The following is a 12,847-nucleotide window of genomic DNA, read 5'->3' as shown; positions in this document are numbered from 1 at the left end:
GAAACTCAGTGAGAGAGGTTGCCATGATTTTGCTTAGGTTTGGCTCTAACTAATTACATGGGAACAGAGCTTTAACAACTCATGACCTGAGTCAGATGGACAGACCTGTGAGGTTGAGAGCTAATTTAATCTGGGAACAGTGCAGTGCACCTTTGATATAGAGATCAGGTGATTTATGTTTAATTTGGGTTTAGGGGTTACCTGCGGTCAGGTGAGCAATGTTTTTTTCCCTTGTGCTGTGGGCTGCTTACTTTTTTGTTTTATGGTGGCTGTTTCCAGTGAAGTTAAAGTCACTGTGCCATATTCTCTGGAGTTGTCATTCTGCTTGACAATGTAGCTGAATTATTTTATGGGAGTGAGTAACGCCCACATTTTATGGTCAAATATTTTGACTGATCATGGCTAGAAAAGCTTGAGTGAACCACTGTTAATGAATGTTTCCAAGAGATGATCCTGGACCAGTGATCAGACTGTCAACTGACAGTTCAAAATGTTTTCTATTATTTGCCAGTTTAACGTCTAATTTCAAAGTACTTATATAGTTTGGCTGTTGGACCAATCTGCAAACATCCATATATGGAATAGGCTGAAAAATACATACTTGCTGATTTTTTTATTTTTTTTTTTACCTGACCAAAGCCACGTGTTTATTCTGAATAGAAGATATCAAATGCAACCTAACTCTGCCATAAACACGTAAAGTGAAATAGAAGATGATTGTGCACACACATCACATATGCTATTGAATCCAAAAATTACAAGCTAATAAACATCTTTGGTAAATCTGTGAAGTAAATAACAAAATGCTAATTCATTTTTATATTATACCATGTGCTGCTGAATTAGGAAAGGAAATATAATCTTTCTGCATTACAGTAATCTTAAATTTTCAAGCTGTAATAAACACTAAAAAACAAGGATACCACCAATGCTTTTTCTTCTCACAGATTTGTTGTGACTAGACTTTAATAACAAAAATTTAAAAATTTTATTGAAATAAAAGATTAAAATATTTCCAAATACAGTATTTTCATAAACAATGTGATAAATATTGAATTTATGAATGCATATTTCTTTGAATTATAAACTGATACGTGTAACTCAACTACAAAGAACAAATATGAAAAAATCATCTTAAATTCATATTTTTCAGTTGAACTCTTGTTTTGTGAAACATTCAAAGAAAATAATCCTGTATGAAAGTTATGCTGCTTTGGTGTATGTGTAAGTCTTTTTTAGAAATAGAAGTAGAAATAAGTATCTGCATTTTTCTTTTAACTGGAATAACTGTATATAGATATAATTACGTACAGGTATTGCCAAACTCTAGAAATTCAAAACAGTATTGGTGACTAAAACATTCTTAAACTACAATTTGTATTATACTAATCAGTTTTTAAAACTAAAAGTAAAATAAACCACTTTTTTCTTGAAAGTAAATCCTAGTTTTTCCTCATGTTGTTTTACACTGTATTTTATATTAATAACCATATTTAGTCTCTTTTCTTTCAGATATTTTGTCCATGCGGAATTATTGTTTCATAATTGTAGTGCTAAACATTTAATCTGTTTCTTTGTGTAATTTTTAGGTATGCAATCCCTCCAGAACACGGAAAACGGCTTGAAAGACTAGCTCAAGGTAATATTTTCAACATTTCTAATCAAAGATGTTTGTTTCAAAGGTCCTTGATTTTCAGGAGTTTCTTTGATTTCAGGTAAAATCATTTTACAATCTCAGCTCTCTTGATTTAATATGGTTTCATCCGTCTTAAAATGGTGGCATCTAAAATGCCTGAAACATGGTAGATCAATATTATTCAAACATTTGTATGGGTGGCGAGGAGGGAGAGGAGACATTTAAAAGCAATTGAGGCTTGGTTCTTAAAACTTAATATTTTTCTTGACTTATTTTTTTTACCATATTATAGATACTTATTTTATCTTCAAATTAAAGTTGAGAATTATGGATAAACAAATAAATAATTAGATCCATTTCTGGGACTGGTACCACATGAGCTGTAGGTCTTTGAGATGATATTTTCACCAATTAAATTTGAAATAGAGTTAAGCATGTTTTAGTTAGGTACTGTAGGCCAAAGTTATTTGTTTATAGGTTTTAAAATATTTGTTTTAAAGAGCATGATCAGATGCAAATTACCAAAAGTGTATGTACATATTTATCTATACCAAATTGTGTGTGCAAAAGAATCTGATGCATATGTGCAAGTAGGCATTTGCACACACATATACAATTATGCATACATTTGGGTTTAATTCTCCCTTGAGTTAATTCTACACTAGTCCCTGAGAAAAGTAATATGTGGCATAGCTGAACTGAATTATTGACACATAGTACCAATGCCCTGTATATTTGTGATAATTAAACCATGGCCAAATTCCATCTTGGCTAATTACTTTCTACCTACTTCAATTCCTCTTGTAGTTCCAGTTGAGAGAGCTTTCCTCATTTTCTCCTTTCCAAATCCCATTATACCTTATTGCTGAGGCCTGCTATTTACCACTATAGAGTTTGCTGCAGTTCATTTGTGAAGTAAGTGATCCTTTTGTATAGGAAGGACATGCAGCGTCGCCTATTATTGAGGTTGCCTGACACTTCCCATTATTGTACCTTGTGTTCAATTACTTATAACTTGGCAAAACTTTTACCATTTGGTCTGAATTTTTCCATATTTGGTGTCTGCCTCAGGCTGGTTATTGGATTTGTTTTTTTCTGTTTGAAATGGGAAAAAGCCCCCAAGGATAAAGGTCAAGCCATTTGCAAGGCCAAGGCTAGGGAAGCAGATGTTGTTTTGCTCTTGTTATAGTCTTGACTTTTTTTTTTTTTTTTTTTAAATTCTCTAGTGCAGTGTTTCCCAAACTTGGACGCCACTTGTGTAGGGAAAGCCTCTGGTGGTCTGGGCCAGTTTGTTCACCTGCCCCGTCTGCAGGTCCCACCGATCGTGGCTCTCACTGGCCGCAGTTTGCCGCTTCAGGCCAATGGGGACTGCGGGAAGCGGCGCAGGCCGATGGATGTGCTGGCCGCTGCTCCCAGCAGCTCCCATTTGTCCTGGAGCCGCAAACTGTGGCCAGTGGGAACCGTGATTGGCCGGACCTGTGGATGGGACAGGTAAAGAAACCAGCCCGGCCCACCAAGGGCTTTCCCTGCACAAGTGGCGTCCCAAGTTTGGGAAACTGCTCTAGTGTATTCAGATGGTTGAGTAGAGACATGAAATTTGTTAGGGTGTGGGGAGTGGCCTTTGACAGGGATGTGCCTTTTGCAGTCCCTGTGAAAATTTGCCCAAGTTGTAAGCTTTTATAAAAAATAAAATAAAATTGCAGCTTGCACATGCTCAGTAGAGACTTTCTTCAATTTAAACTGGTAAAATCTTCGAAGATTCCATTCACGTGAGAGACAAGCTTTCGAGCTCCACAGACAATGACTGGAGAGTCATTTCTCCCTCTCTTTCCCTGTCCCAATGACTATTCATTGCCATTATGAATGATTAGGAATGGCCACCATGGATGTCAATAATTGTTGTTTGCCGGGTGATAGCTGTGCTGGTGTCAGGATATTAGAGATGAGGTGGGTGAGGTAATATCTTTTATTGAACCAGCTTTTGTTGGTCTCTTTCGTCAACAGAAATTAGTTCCATAAAAGACGTCACTTCACTCACCTTGTCTCTCTAATAAATAGTCATTGAGCCAGGGAAAGAGAGTGATTCTGTAGCTGGTTGTTGGGGCACTTACCTAGGGTGTTGGAGACCCAGGTTCAGGCTCCAGTGACTATCAAATTACTTATACAAAGTGGAACAGCTTCAACAGGAGAGATTGAAAATGACTGATACTGGAATATTCTATAGACTTGTGGTTAGGGCACTCACCTGAGAGTTGAGACTCATGTTCAAATCCCCTTTTTCTCATCAGGCAGAGGAGGGAATTGAACCTAGGTCTCCCACTGGGCTAAAGGATAAGAGAAGCTGCTGTTGCTGCTGCCACCTCCTCCCCAATATGAATTCACAAATAGTTTTGGGTTGCCAAAACTGCATTTTTCAGCAAATAGTTTATTCATAGAAAAAATTTCACCCAGCTCTACTTGTGTCAGGATTATCCTTTTAAAATTGAAAATTCAACTTTTTTGAATGGCTGAAACAGGGCAGGTAAAAACTTTGCATTTTTTCCCTCTTGTATTGGGCTTTCTCTTAGGCTCGAGCCAAAGCCTATTGAAGATGCTGGGAAGACTCTTGTAGACTTCAGTAGTTTTTGGATTAGGTCCTAAGAGATACCAGTCCTATAGACTACATAAGAAGTTTATTCATCCCAACATAAAATTTGATATTGGCTATTAGTTTAGCAGACATTAAAGGTGACTATCCCACCACATTTTTCACTTGTTTCGGTTAGTTCAATTCTCTGTCAAATTAAAAAATGAATTTCAAGAATTACTTTCTTTTAAAATCATATGGACAATTCTAGAAACTACTAGTAGTAATAATATTAATAATAATAATAGTTAGTTTTTACACTTGTCGTTCTATTATGGAAGTTTTGGCATACTACTAACTATAAAACTGGTATGTATGTACTAATAGCCCAATACATTATATTAATAATACCAACATAATTGTAATCTTGAACTTCTGGCAAGAGCAAACTATTCTCATGAATATTAAAGTGGATGAGTCCCTGGGTCTGGATAGTAGATTAGAGTAGGACATGGAAGGTGATTACTATAATCCTTACTTACACATATAATGAACTTTTTACTCCCTCTGGCTATATTTTCCCATATTTTCTTTAACAATTGCTCCATAATTCCGTATTATTTTGTTGCTAGTGGAGTTTGAGAAAGAGGCATCTGTGATCTTCATGATGTAGTTACTGCCCATTAAAATATGATCAAAGTTTTGAAGTAAACTGTTTTAAAATGATGAAAATGTCATGTCAGCCACATGGCTGCAATTTATCTAATCAGTAAAGGTTAATAAACTTAGGGGATGATGATGACTTCAGACTTAATTACATGTTTATTCAAAACTGTTTTTGTGGCATATTTCGTGTGGAAATGCAACAGCTAAAAAGCTGCATGATTCAGAGGTTTAGTCTTGCTGACCAGATGCCTACTGAATTAATTGAATTCTCCTAAATAATTAAAATAAAATAATGCATTAAATGTGATGAAGCATTACAGGTTGTCTAGGTCAAAGCAGTACTTGATACATAAGATTGAAGAAAGGCTAGGATATTTTCCATTATCTTGTCTGCACATCATAATTATCACATTTGCCTTTTATGCATGAATGCTTTCATCTTTGGTTTCCACTGAAATCTTGATTGACTGTGGCACCTACAAATATTTTATCTGAAAGACATTAGACTTGCATCTAATAAAGGCAGCAGTTTGATTTTGCCCTTCAGCTGCTTTCTCATTTATGTAGTTGCTTTCAATTTTATGTGGACATAAATGTAATAAAAATCTCAAGTGAGCTGTTATTGCAATTTTTAAACTTGTTGTTATGTTCATCTGTAATACCATAGAATTGTAAGGATTTTTGTTTGATAAAGTTGGTTGGAAAATAGAGGCAGAGCAGCAAATCATAAATGTCAGTTTGGAAGATTTTCAGGTTCTTTAAATAGATTCCTTAATTGTATAGGCTGTTTTAGAAAAGAGGCAACATCTATCTGAGATGTTCAGTTATGTTACACAAAGGGACTAAGGCAGAGTGTAATATACTGAAAGTAGTTTGAAGAATGTTTCAAAACTACAGTATATAGTATAAGCTGATCTACTTAATATAGAAGTTCATAACTATCATTTATGAATAAAATTAAGTAGTTCTCGACGTGCAATTTAATGCAGAACTTGAGGTATCTGTATCTGTCTATGTCTATCTGTCACGTCACGGTTGCAAAAACTGAAAATTTGTGGTTGCTGAAGAGTTAAAGCTTTTGTCAAATGACAATTTTATTTTAGTCAAAGTTAGTAGAGATGGAAATGAATAGATAAACTTTAGATTATTACATATGCATATACATCAGTGTATAATAACACTCATTTATTGCAACAGCACTTGCCATCTTCTGTGACTATAACAGTCTGTACTTACACAGATTGTAACTGTCTTCCAGAGGTCACTATGATCATACACGATCATCTTCCTAATGTTTCATTTTTCTTGCATTAACTTTCAAAGGCTTAATACATTAAGAATTGGTAATATGTTAACATTCTAATATTCTGGCTTGGGCATGGCATGGGGAGCAGGGGCAGGGCATTGTGTGGGCAGGGGTCCCTGTCCCTCCCCCCACACTTTGAGAGGGCTCCAGTGCCCTTGTTTCCAGTATGGTTCTGGCCCTATGCTATTCAACATTTTGTCAATGATCTGGAAGTAACTGTAAAATCATCACTGATAAAGTATGTGGATAACACACAAATTGGGGGAGTGGTAAATAATGACGAGTACAGGTAATTGATTCAGAACGATCTGACGTACTTGGTAAACTGGGTGCAAGCAAACTGTTTTTAATATGAGTAAATATAGCCACATAGCAGACATACAGACCAGCTACAAGTACCTTGGCGTCCCACAGTCACATGGAAACCACGATGAGGAGGCAAGGAAGACAGCAACATCCAAGTATCACCAAAGGATAAGACAGGTCCTGAAGAGCCTAGCTCAGTGGGAAGAACAAGATCCACGCCATCAACAGATAAGCCCTGCGGTCATCAGATACCCTGCCGGTAGTGAGCTGGCCAAAGGAGGACATGGAGGCTGCCGATGTGAAGACCCGGAAGCTCCTCACAATGCACGGAGGTTTCCACCCCAAGTCCAACACCCAGAGACTGTATACCAGCCGGAAAGAAGGCGGACGGGGCTTGGTGAGCGTCAAAGCCACTGTCCTGGACGAAACCCGGAACATCCAGGAGTACATCAGTAAGATGGCCCCAAAGATGAGCTACTGAGGAGATAGCCTGAGGCAGCAGCAGACACGGAGGAAGACCAAGCAGAAGAAGTGCCATGGCAAGACAAGACCCTGCATGGGATGTACCATCGACAGATAGCTGAGGTGGCTGACATTGGGAATCCTACCAGTGGCTGGAAAGGGCTGACTAAAAGACAGCACTGAGGCACTGATCATAGCAGCACAGGAACAGGCACTGAGCACCAGATCCATTGAAGCGGGGTCTACCACACTAGAGAGGACCCAAGGTGCAGACTGTGCAGAGAGGCCTCAGAGACAGTCCAACACATAGTGGCAGGGTGTAAGCTGCAGGCAGGAACAGCATACACTGAACGGACAACAAAGTGGCTGGCATTGTGTACAGGAACATCTGCACAGCGTATGGGCTAGACCCTCCAAGACCAGATGGGAGATTCCACAGAAGGTTGTGGAGAATAGCAGGGCTAGATTCTGTGGGACTTCCAGATCCAGACGGACAGGCATATACTGGCCAATCAACCAGACATCGTGGTAATAGACAAGGACCAGAAGACAGCGGTGGTGATAGATATAGCAGTGCCAAGTGACAGCAAACATCAGAAAGAAGGAATATGAGAAGCTGGAGAAGTACCAGGGCCTGAAAGAGGAACTAGAGAGGATGTGGAAAGTGAAGGCAAAGTGGTCCAGTGGTGGTAGGAGCACTCGGGGCTGTGGACTCCTAAGCTGGGTGAGTGGTCCAACAGATCCCAGGAACAACATCAGAGCTGTCTGCCCAGAAGAGTGCAGTGCTAGGAACAGCTAAGATACTGCGCAGAACCCTCAAATTCCCAGGCCTCTGGTAGAGGACCCGAGGTTGAGGAAGACACATACCACCCATAGGGGGTGAGAGGAGAATTTTTTTTTTAATATATATAATCTTGGAATAAAGAATATAGGCCATACTTACAGGACTGGGCCTCTGTTCAGGGAAGCAGTGACTCTGAAAAAGATTTGGGTCTTGTGATGGATAATCACCTGAACGTGAGCTCCCATTGTGACACTGTCAAAAAGAGCTAATGTGATCCTGGGATGCACAAACAAGGAAATCTCAATTAGGGTTCAAGAGGTTATTTTACCTCTATATTTGGCACTGGTACAACTGTTGCTGGAATACAGTGTCCAGTTCTAGTGGCAACAATTCATGAAGGTTGTTGTAAATGGAAGAGGGTACCGAAAAGAGCCACAATAATGAGTAAAGGATTAGAAAACATGCCTTAGAGTGATAGACCCAAGGAGCTCAGTCTATTTAACTTAACGAAGACAAGGCTAAGGGTTAAGGGTTTATTTGATTACTGTCTAAGTATCTATATCGGAGGTGGCCAACTTGTGGCTCCGGAGCCACATGCAGCTTTTCAGAAGTTAATATGTGGCTCCTTGTATAGGCACTGACTCCAGGGCTGGAGCCAACTTTCCAGTGTGCCGGGAGGTGCTTGCTGCTCTATCTCTGGCTCTGCCACAAGTCCTGCCTCCACTCCACCTCTTCTCACCCCGTCCCCTGAGCCTGCCATGCCCTTGTTCCTCCCTCTCCTCTTCCTCCGTTTCCCCCCCCCCGCCCCGATCGGGAGAGGGTGCAGATCAGGAGTTGTCGGTGGGCAGGAGGCACTGGGAGCGAGAGGGTGAGGGGGGATGATGGGGGCTGCTGATGTATTATTGTGTCTCTTTGGCAGTGTACATTGGTAAATTCTGATTCCTTCTCAGGCTCAGATTGGCCACCCCTAATCTTATTGCCCAACTATTTAATAATGGGCTCTTCTAGCAGAGAAAGATGTAACACGATCCAATGGTTGAAGCTGAAGCTAGACTGGAAATAAGGTGTAGATTTTTAACACTAAGACAGCTTTAAAGTAAAGATTGGAGGTTTTTGTAAAAGATGTGCGCTAGGAATTTTTTTGGCAAAGTTCTCTGGCCTGTGTTATACGGGAGGTCAGACTAGATGATCACTGTGGTCTCTTCTGGCCTTGGATTATATGGATCTATTAACCTATGAATCTGCATTTGAGATTGCCCTCTGAAGATATTTCAGTTCTGTTATAAAGCCACAACTTTATTATGGGCCAGGTTGTATTATTCTTACCCATATTAAATAGTACCGTACACCATTAATAGTCTTGTTGGAGTCAATGGGGCTGCTAGTGGAGTAAGGCACTACTCTTTTTGAGGTAGTAATATTGATATCTGGTTCTATATGATCATAGCAATACAGTTTAACTGAAGATCCTGTGCGAGTGTTCCTTGTACTGTGGACGTGTTTTCCAGTTGTCCCTGACAAAACAAACAAATTGTAAACCGTTTGAGAGGCCTGATTCCCGGCTGTTAAACTGAGAGTTTTGCCATCTGATATAGAGCCCTGTGCTATATGGGTCACCATTTCCAAAATGAAAAATTGGGCCCTACAGCTGACAGTGCTTATTGTTCCCTAGCGGTTTGGTTTATCTATCAAGCAAGAGGTAAATACAACCTTTATCTCCGCTGATCCCAGTTGTGAGACTGGTCTCCCTCAGTGTTTGAAACCTTTTGTTGCCTTAAGGTCCCCAGTGCCATGCTGTCCTGTATACATGTGTACTGCTTGCCCTCAGATGCAGCTAGTAATCTGGTTAACAAATTTTCATTTACATTTTCATAGAATCGTAGACTTTAAAGGTCAGAAGGGACTATTATAATCATCTAGTCTGACCTCCTGCACAATGCAGGCCACAGAATCTCACCCATCCACTCCTGTATCAACTTGTGTCTGAGCCATTGAAGTCGTCAAATCGTGGTTTAAAGACTTCAAGGTGCAGAGAATCTTCTAGCAAGTGACCGGTGCCCCATGCTTCAGAAAAAGGCAACTCCCCCCGCCCCAAGGGCCTCTGCCAGTCTGCCTGGAGGAAAATTTTGCAGCTCATTGCACCCTGTCCACCTAAAAGTCACAAAGCTCTTGAGCAAAGTCTGGACCAAGGATAACTGTACAGGAAGTGATATTGGAGAGATGTAGCCCATCCAAATAGAACAGCCCGAACTTGTGGGGAATCCAGTCGTACCCGAAGGTCTGGTCACCAACAGTGCAAGTGAAATTCTTGTCTCACGGGCAATATTATTCCTGCTCTAGGACACCATGCTGGGGATGTTGGTGTCCCTTTACCCCTGCCATGAGAGAAGTTTTCAATACACTAGTCTGGTTCTTGAGTTGCATTGTTTCCTATGTTCCCAATCCTGTTGCACTCTAACTTTCAGTCATACACTTATCCATGCCACCAAAACATTGTACTAAATTTTTCTGTCTCTGATGCCTTAACCTCTTTAGATATGTGCACTCACTCACTGCCCACTGTTTTTCCCCCACCCTTGTGTCTTGAGCTGATTATGCTTTTACTATAGTGGATCTCAGTGTACAGTTTAATTTTTTTTTTTTTTTATTCCATTCCAAAGAGTTTTTGATTTGATCACTCTCGGTCCCAACTGATTTATTCTCCATCCTCAAACCTTAACCTTTTGACAGTTTTGTTAATCTTTTACAGGGTTCATTTCGATGTAGTGTAAATTACTTCATTATGTTGTACAGCACCCGGGCATTGTAGTGAGCAGGCCGTGGGGCTTTTAAAATCAGGATTATTATGATTGCATCATGGCAATTGAAATGCATGTATTGAGTCTCATTGGTATTTGTCTGAGTAGCTCACTAGTAGTTTGCAACCCAGCGTTGCCAAATAAATTGGTGAAACTGCATTGCAAGGACTGCTCTTAGAAAAAGGTCTTTGGGTTTTATTTACAATTCCAAAAGGGAGAAAAAATTATATGGCTGTTGTTGGAAAAAATTAGTCAGCACTAAATTTTAATGAACTGTGACACAATAATTAGTCCCTTCAGATTCAAAGGAATCTTAATAGACTTCCTAGTTCTTGTGTAGTGAAAGATCTGTATGACAACTTTGCATCTTAATTGAACTTCATATCCTTTATCTAAGAAACTTTGTGTTGTTGGAGTTGGGGAGTCAACTAGAAAGGAATGCACAGTTGATATGCTTATCAGAACCTGCCCAGGCAGACATGTGCAGGGTTTAAGAGACCCTAATAGACCTTAATGGGAGAATTGACATGGAGAATAAAATAGGTTGAGGGTGTAGATTAGGATGGAAGGGAAGGAGACTGGTTATTCTGAGAGAATGTTGCCCTAAGTTTGTTCATTATTTTAAGACCTGAAGAGTATTAAGACAGCTGAATTGGATGATTGGAAATGTCTTACTGTTAAAGCGTGAACGTGCTCCAAAGAAATAACCATCTTTTTGAATGGCAAAAGAATCTCTGCATATGCTTTCTCTCTCATATAGAGTTGACAGAAGAGTCCAGATTTTATTTCAATGTCTCATATCTAAGTTTAGTGCCAGTCCGGTAATGCTTTCTAAAGTATTTTTAAGCATGTATGTTTATTTTTACCTATCCTTTCATTTAATGACGTTTTCTCTCTGTTTTTATGCAGTTGCCAATAAAACATTATGTTGCTTAAGACAAATGGAATTCAGTTTGGACATTGTAATTTTTGGGCAGTCTTTGGTTGGTGATCCACAGAGGACAAAAGTTCTCTAACCTCTCAAGAGGCCTGGAGCATAGACTTCTAAACCTACTAATCTGAATCTCCCAGATTTTCCCCATAGATTCCTAAAGTTGTGCGGACATAAAGTGTCATTCTTTATATAAATGAAATCTAGTAGTTGTTCTAAATGGATATAAAGTTTATTATAAAGACTTGTAAAATAATATTGCTGATATACTCTTATACACTGAAAGCAAGACGTTTTCAAATGGCTTTACGTTTCTTTTTTGTTTGTTTTTCATGTGACTGTTAATGTGAACTTGTAAATACAACTGGAAATTATTTTGGAGGACCCATTAGGAGTTTTTGGTGGAGCAAAATACCAACTGAGGACAAGATTTAAAGAAATAAGAGTCTAAAGTTAATCATCTAAATTTATTTTTAGACACCTAAATAGGGCTGGGTATCTTGGTCCCATTAAGTGCTCAGAATTTTATTTTATTTTATTTTTTAAATTTGGGTCTTGTATTTAGATGTCCAAATATGGATATATCCTATTTATGAAAATATTGTCTTTAGTTTTCAACCCATTTAAATTTGAACTATTTTACATTGTACACAGTGATTTTGGTAAGATAATAGAAGGTATAATTTTAGAGGTTCATTATAAATATAAACTGATGGAGAGTACTTAATACACTGCACATTACCTTCCTTCAGTGGTTTTCCAATTTAAGTTAACTTATGGCCAGTCACCACATTTGTTTGGGCCCTGATTACAAATCCATATAGAAAGAGAATTAAATAGATTCTTCTTTCATCATTGATTTTAATTTAAAATGTAATTCATGTAATGTAGTACAAACCTACAGATTTTAAAAGTTTGATGGGTTCATTTAAAATGAACTGCTAAGAAATAGATTTTAGTATTGGCATATCTGTTGACAACCTGAATAACGTGGAGTGTTACACATGAGTTTAGTGGATGAATAAAATGGACTTTTATTGGCATGCACTTTCCTTTCTCTTTCATGCAGTGATGTGGTGAGCAGATTTTTGTAATTAAATGGTAACTTTATCCTAACTCATTTATCTATCATGTCCTTTATATGTTCGTTGTCAAGGTATTTTTCCCTCAGTTTGAACTTTAACGTCCAAAAGTGGGGACCTGTATGTACCCTTCTAAGCTTAATTCCTAGCTTAGACCTGATTGCACCGCCACCAGCCAAAATATAGTGTTTGGCACACTTTCTGTTCCCCCAAAACCTTCCCTGGGGAACCCAAGACCCAAACCCCTTGGGTCTTAAAACAAGGAGAAATAAACCATCCCCCCTCCTTTCCCCCTCCCAGACTTTCCCCT

General features: G+C 38.9%; 1 protein-coding gene across 4 annotated transcripts in view; it reads left to right on the top strand.

The window, feature by feature from the left end:
• KDM4C (lysine demethylase 4C) overlaps positions 1 to 12,847 on the top strand; it is a 431,136-nt gene that overhangs the window by 94,338 nt on the left and 323,951 nt on the right. For all 4 annotated transcript variants that reach the window (XM_032803407.2, XM_032803405.2, XM_032803406.2 and 1 more), the window contains one exon: positions 1,590 to 1,639. In XM_032803407.2, the coding sequence (XP_032659298.1) occupies positions 1,590 to 1,639 (50 nt within the window). The remainder of the gene's footprint in view (positions 1 to 1,589; positions 1,640 to 12,847) is intronic.

The sequence above is a fragment of the Chelonoidis abingdonii genome, chromosome 6 (genome assembly GCF_003597395.2).
Source record: "Chelonoidis abingdonii isolate Lonesome George chromosome 6, CheloAbing_2.0, whole genome shotgun sequence".
NCBI lineage: Eukaryota > Metazoa > Chordata > Testudines > Testudinidae > Chelonoidis > Chelonoidis abingdonii.
This window is presented reverse-complemented; position numbering and strand designations above follow the sequence as displayed.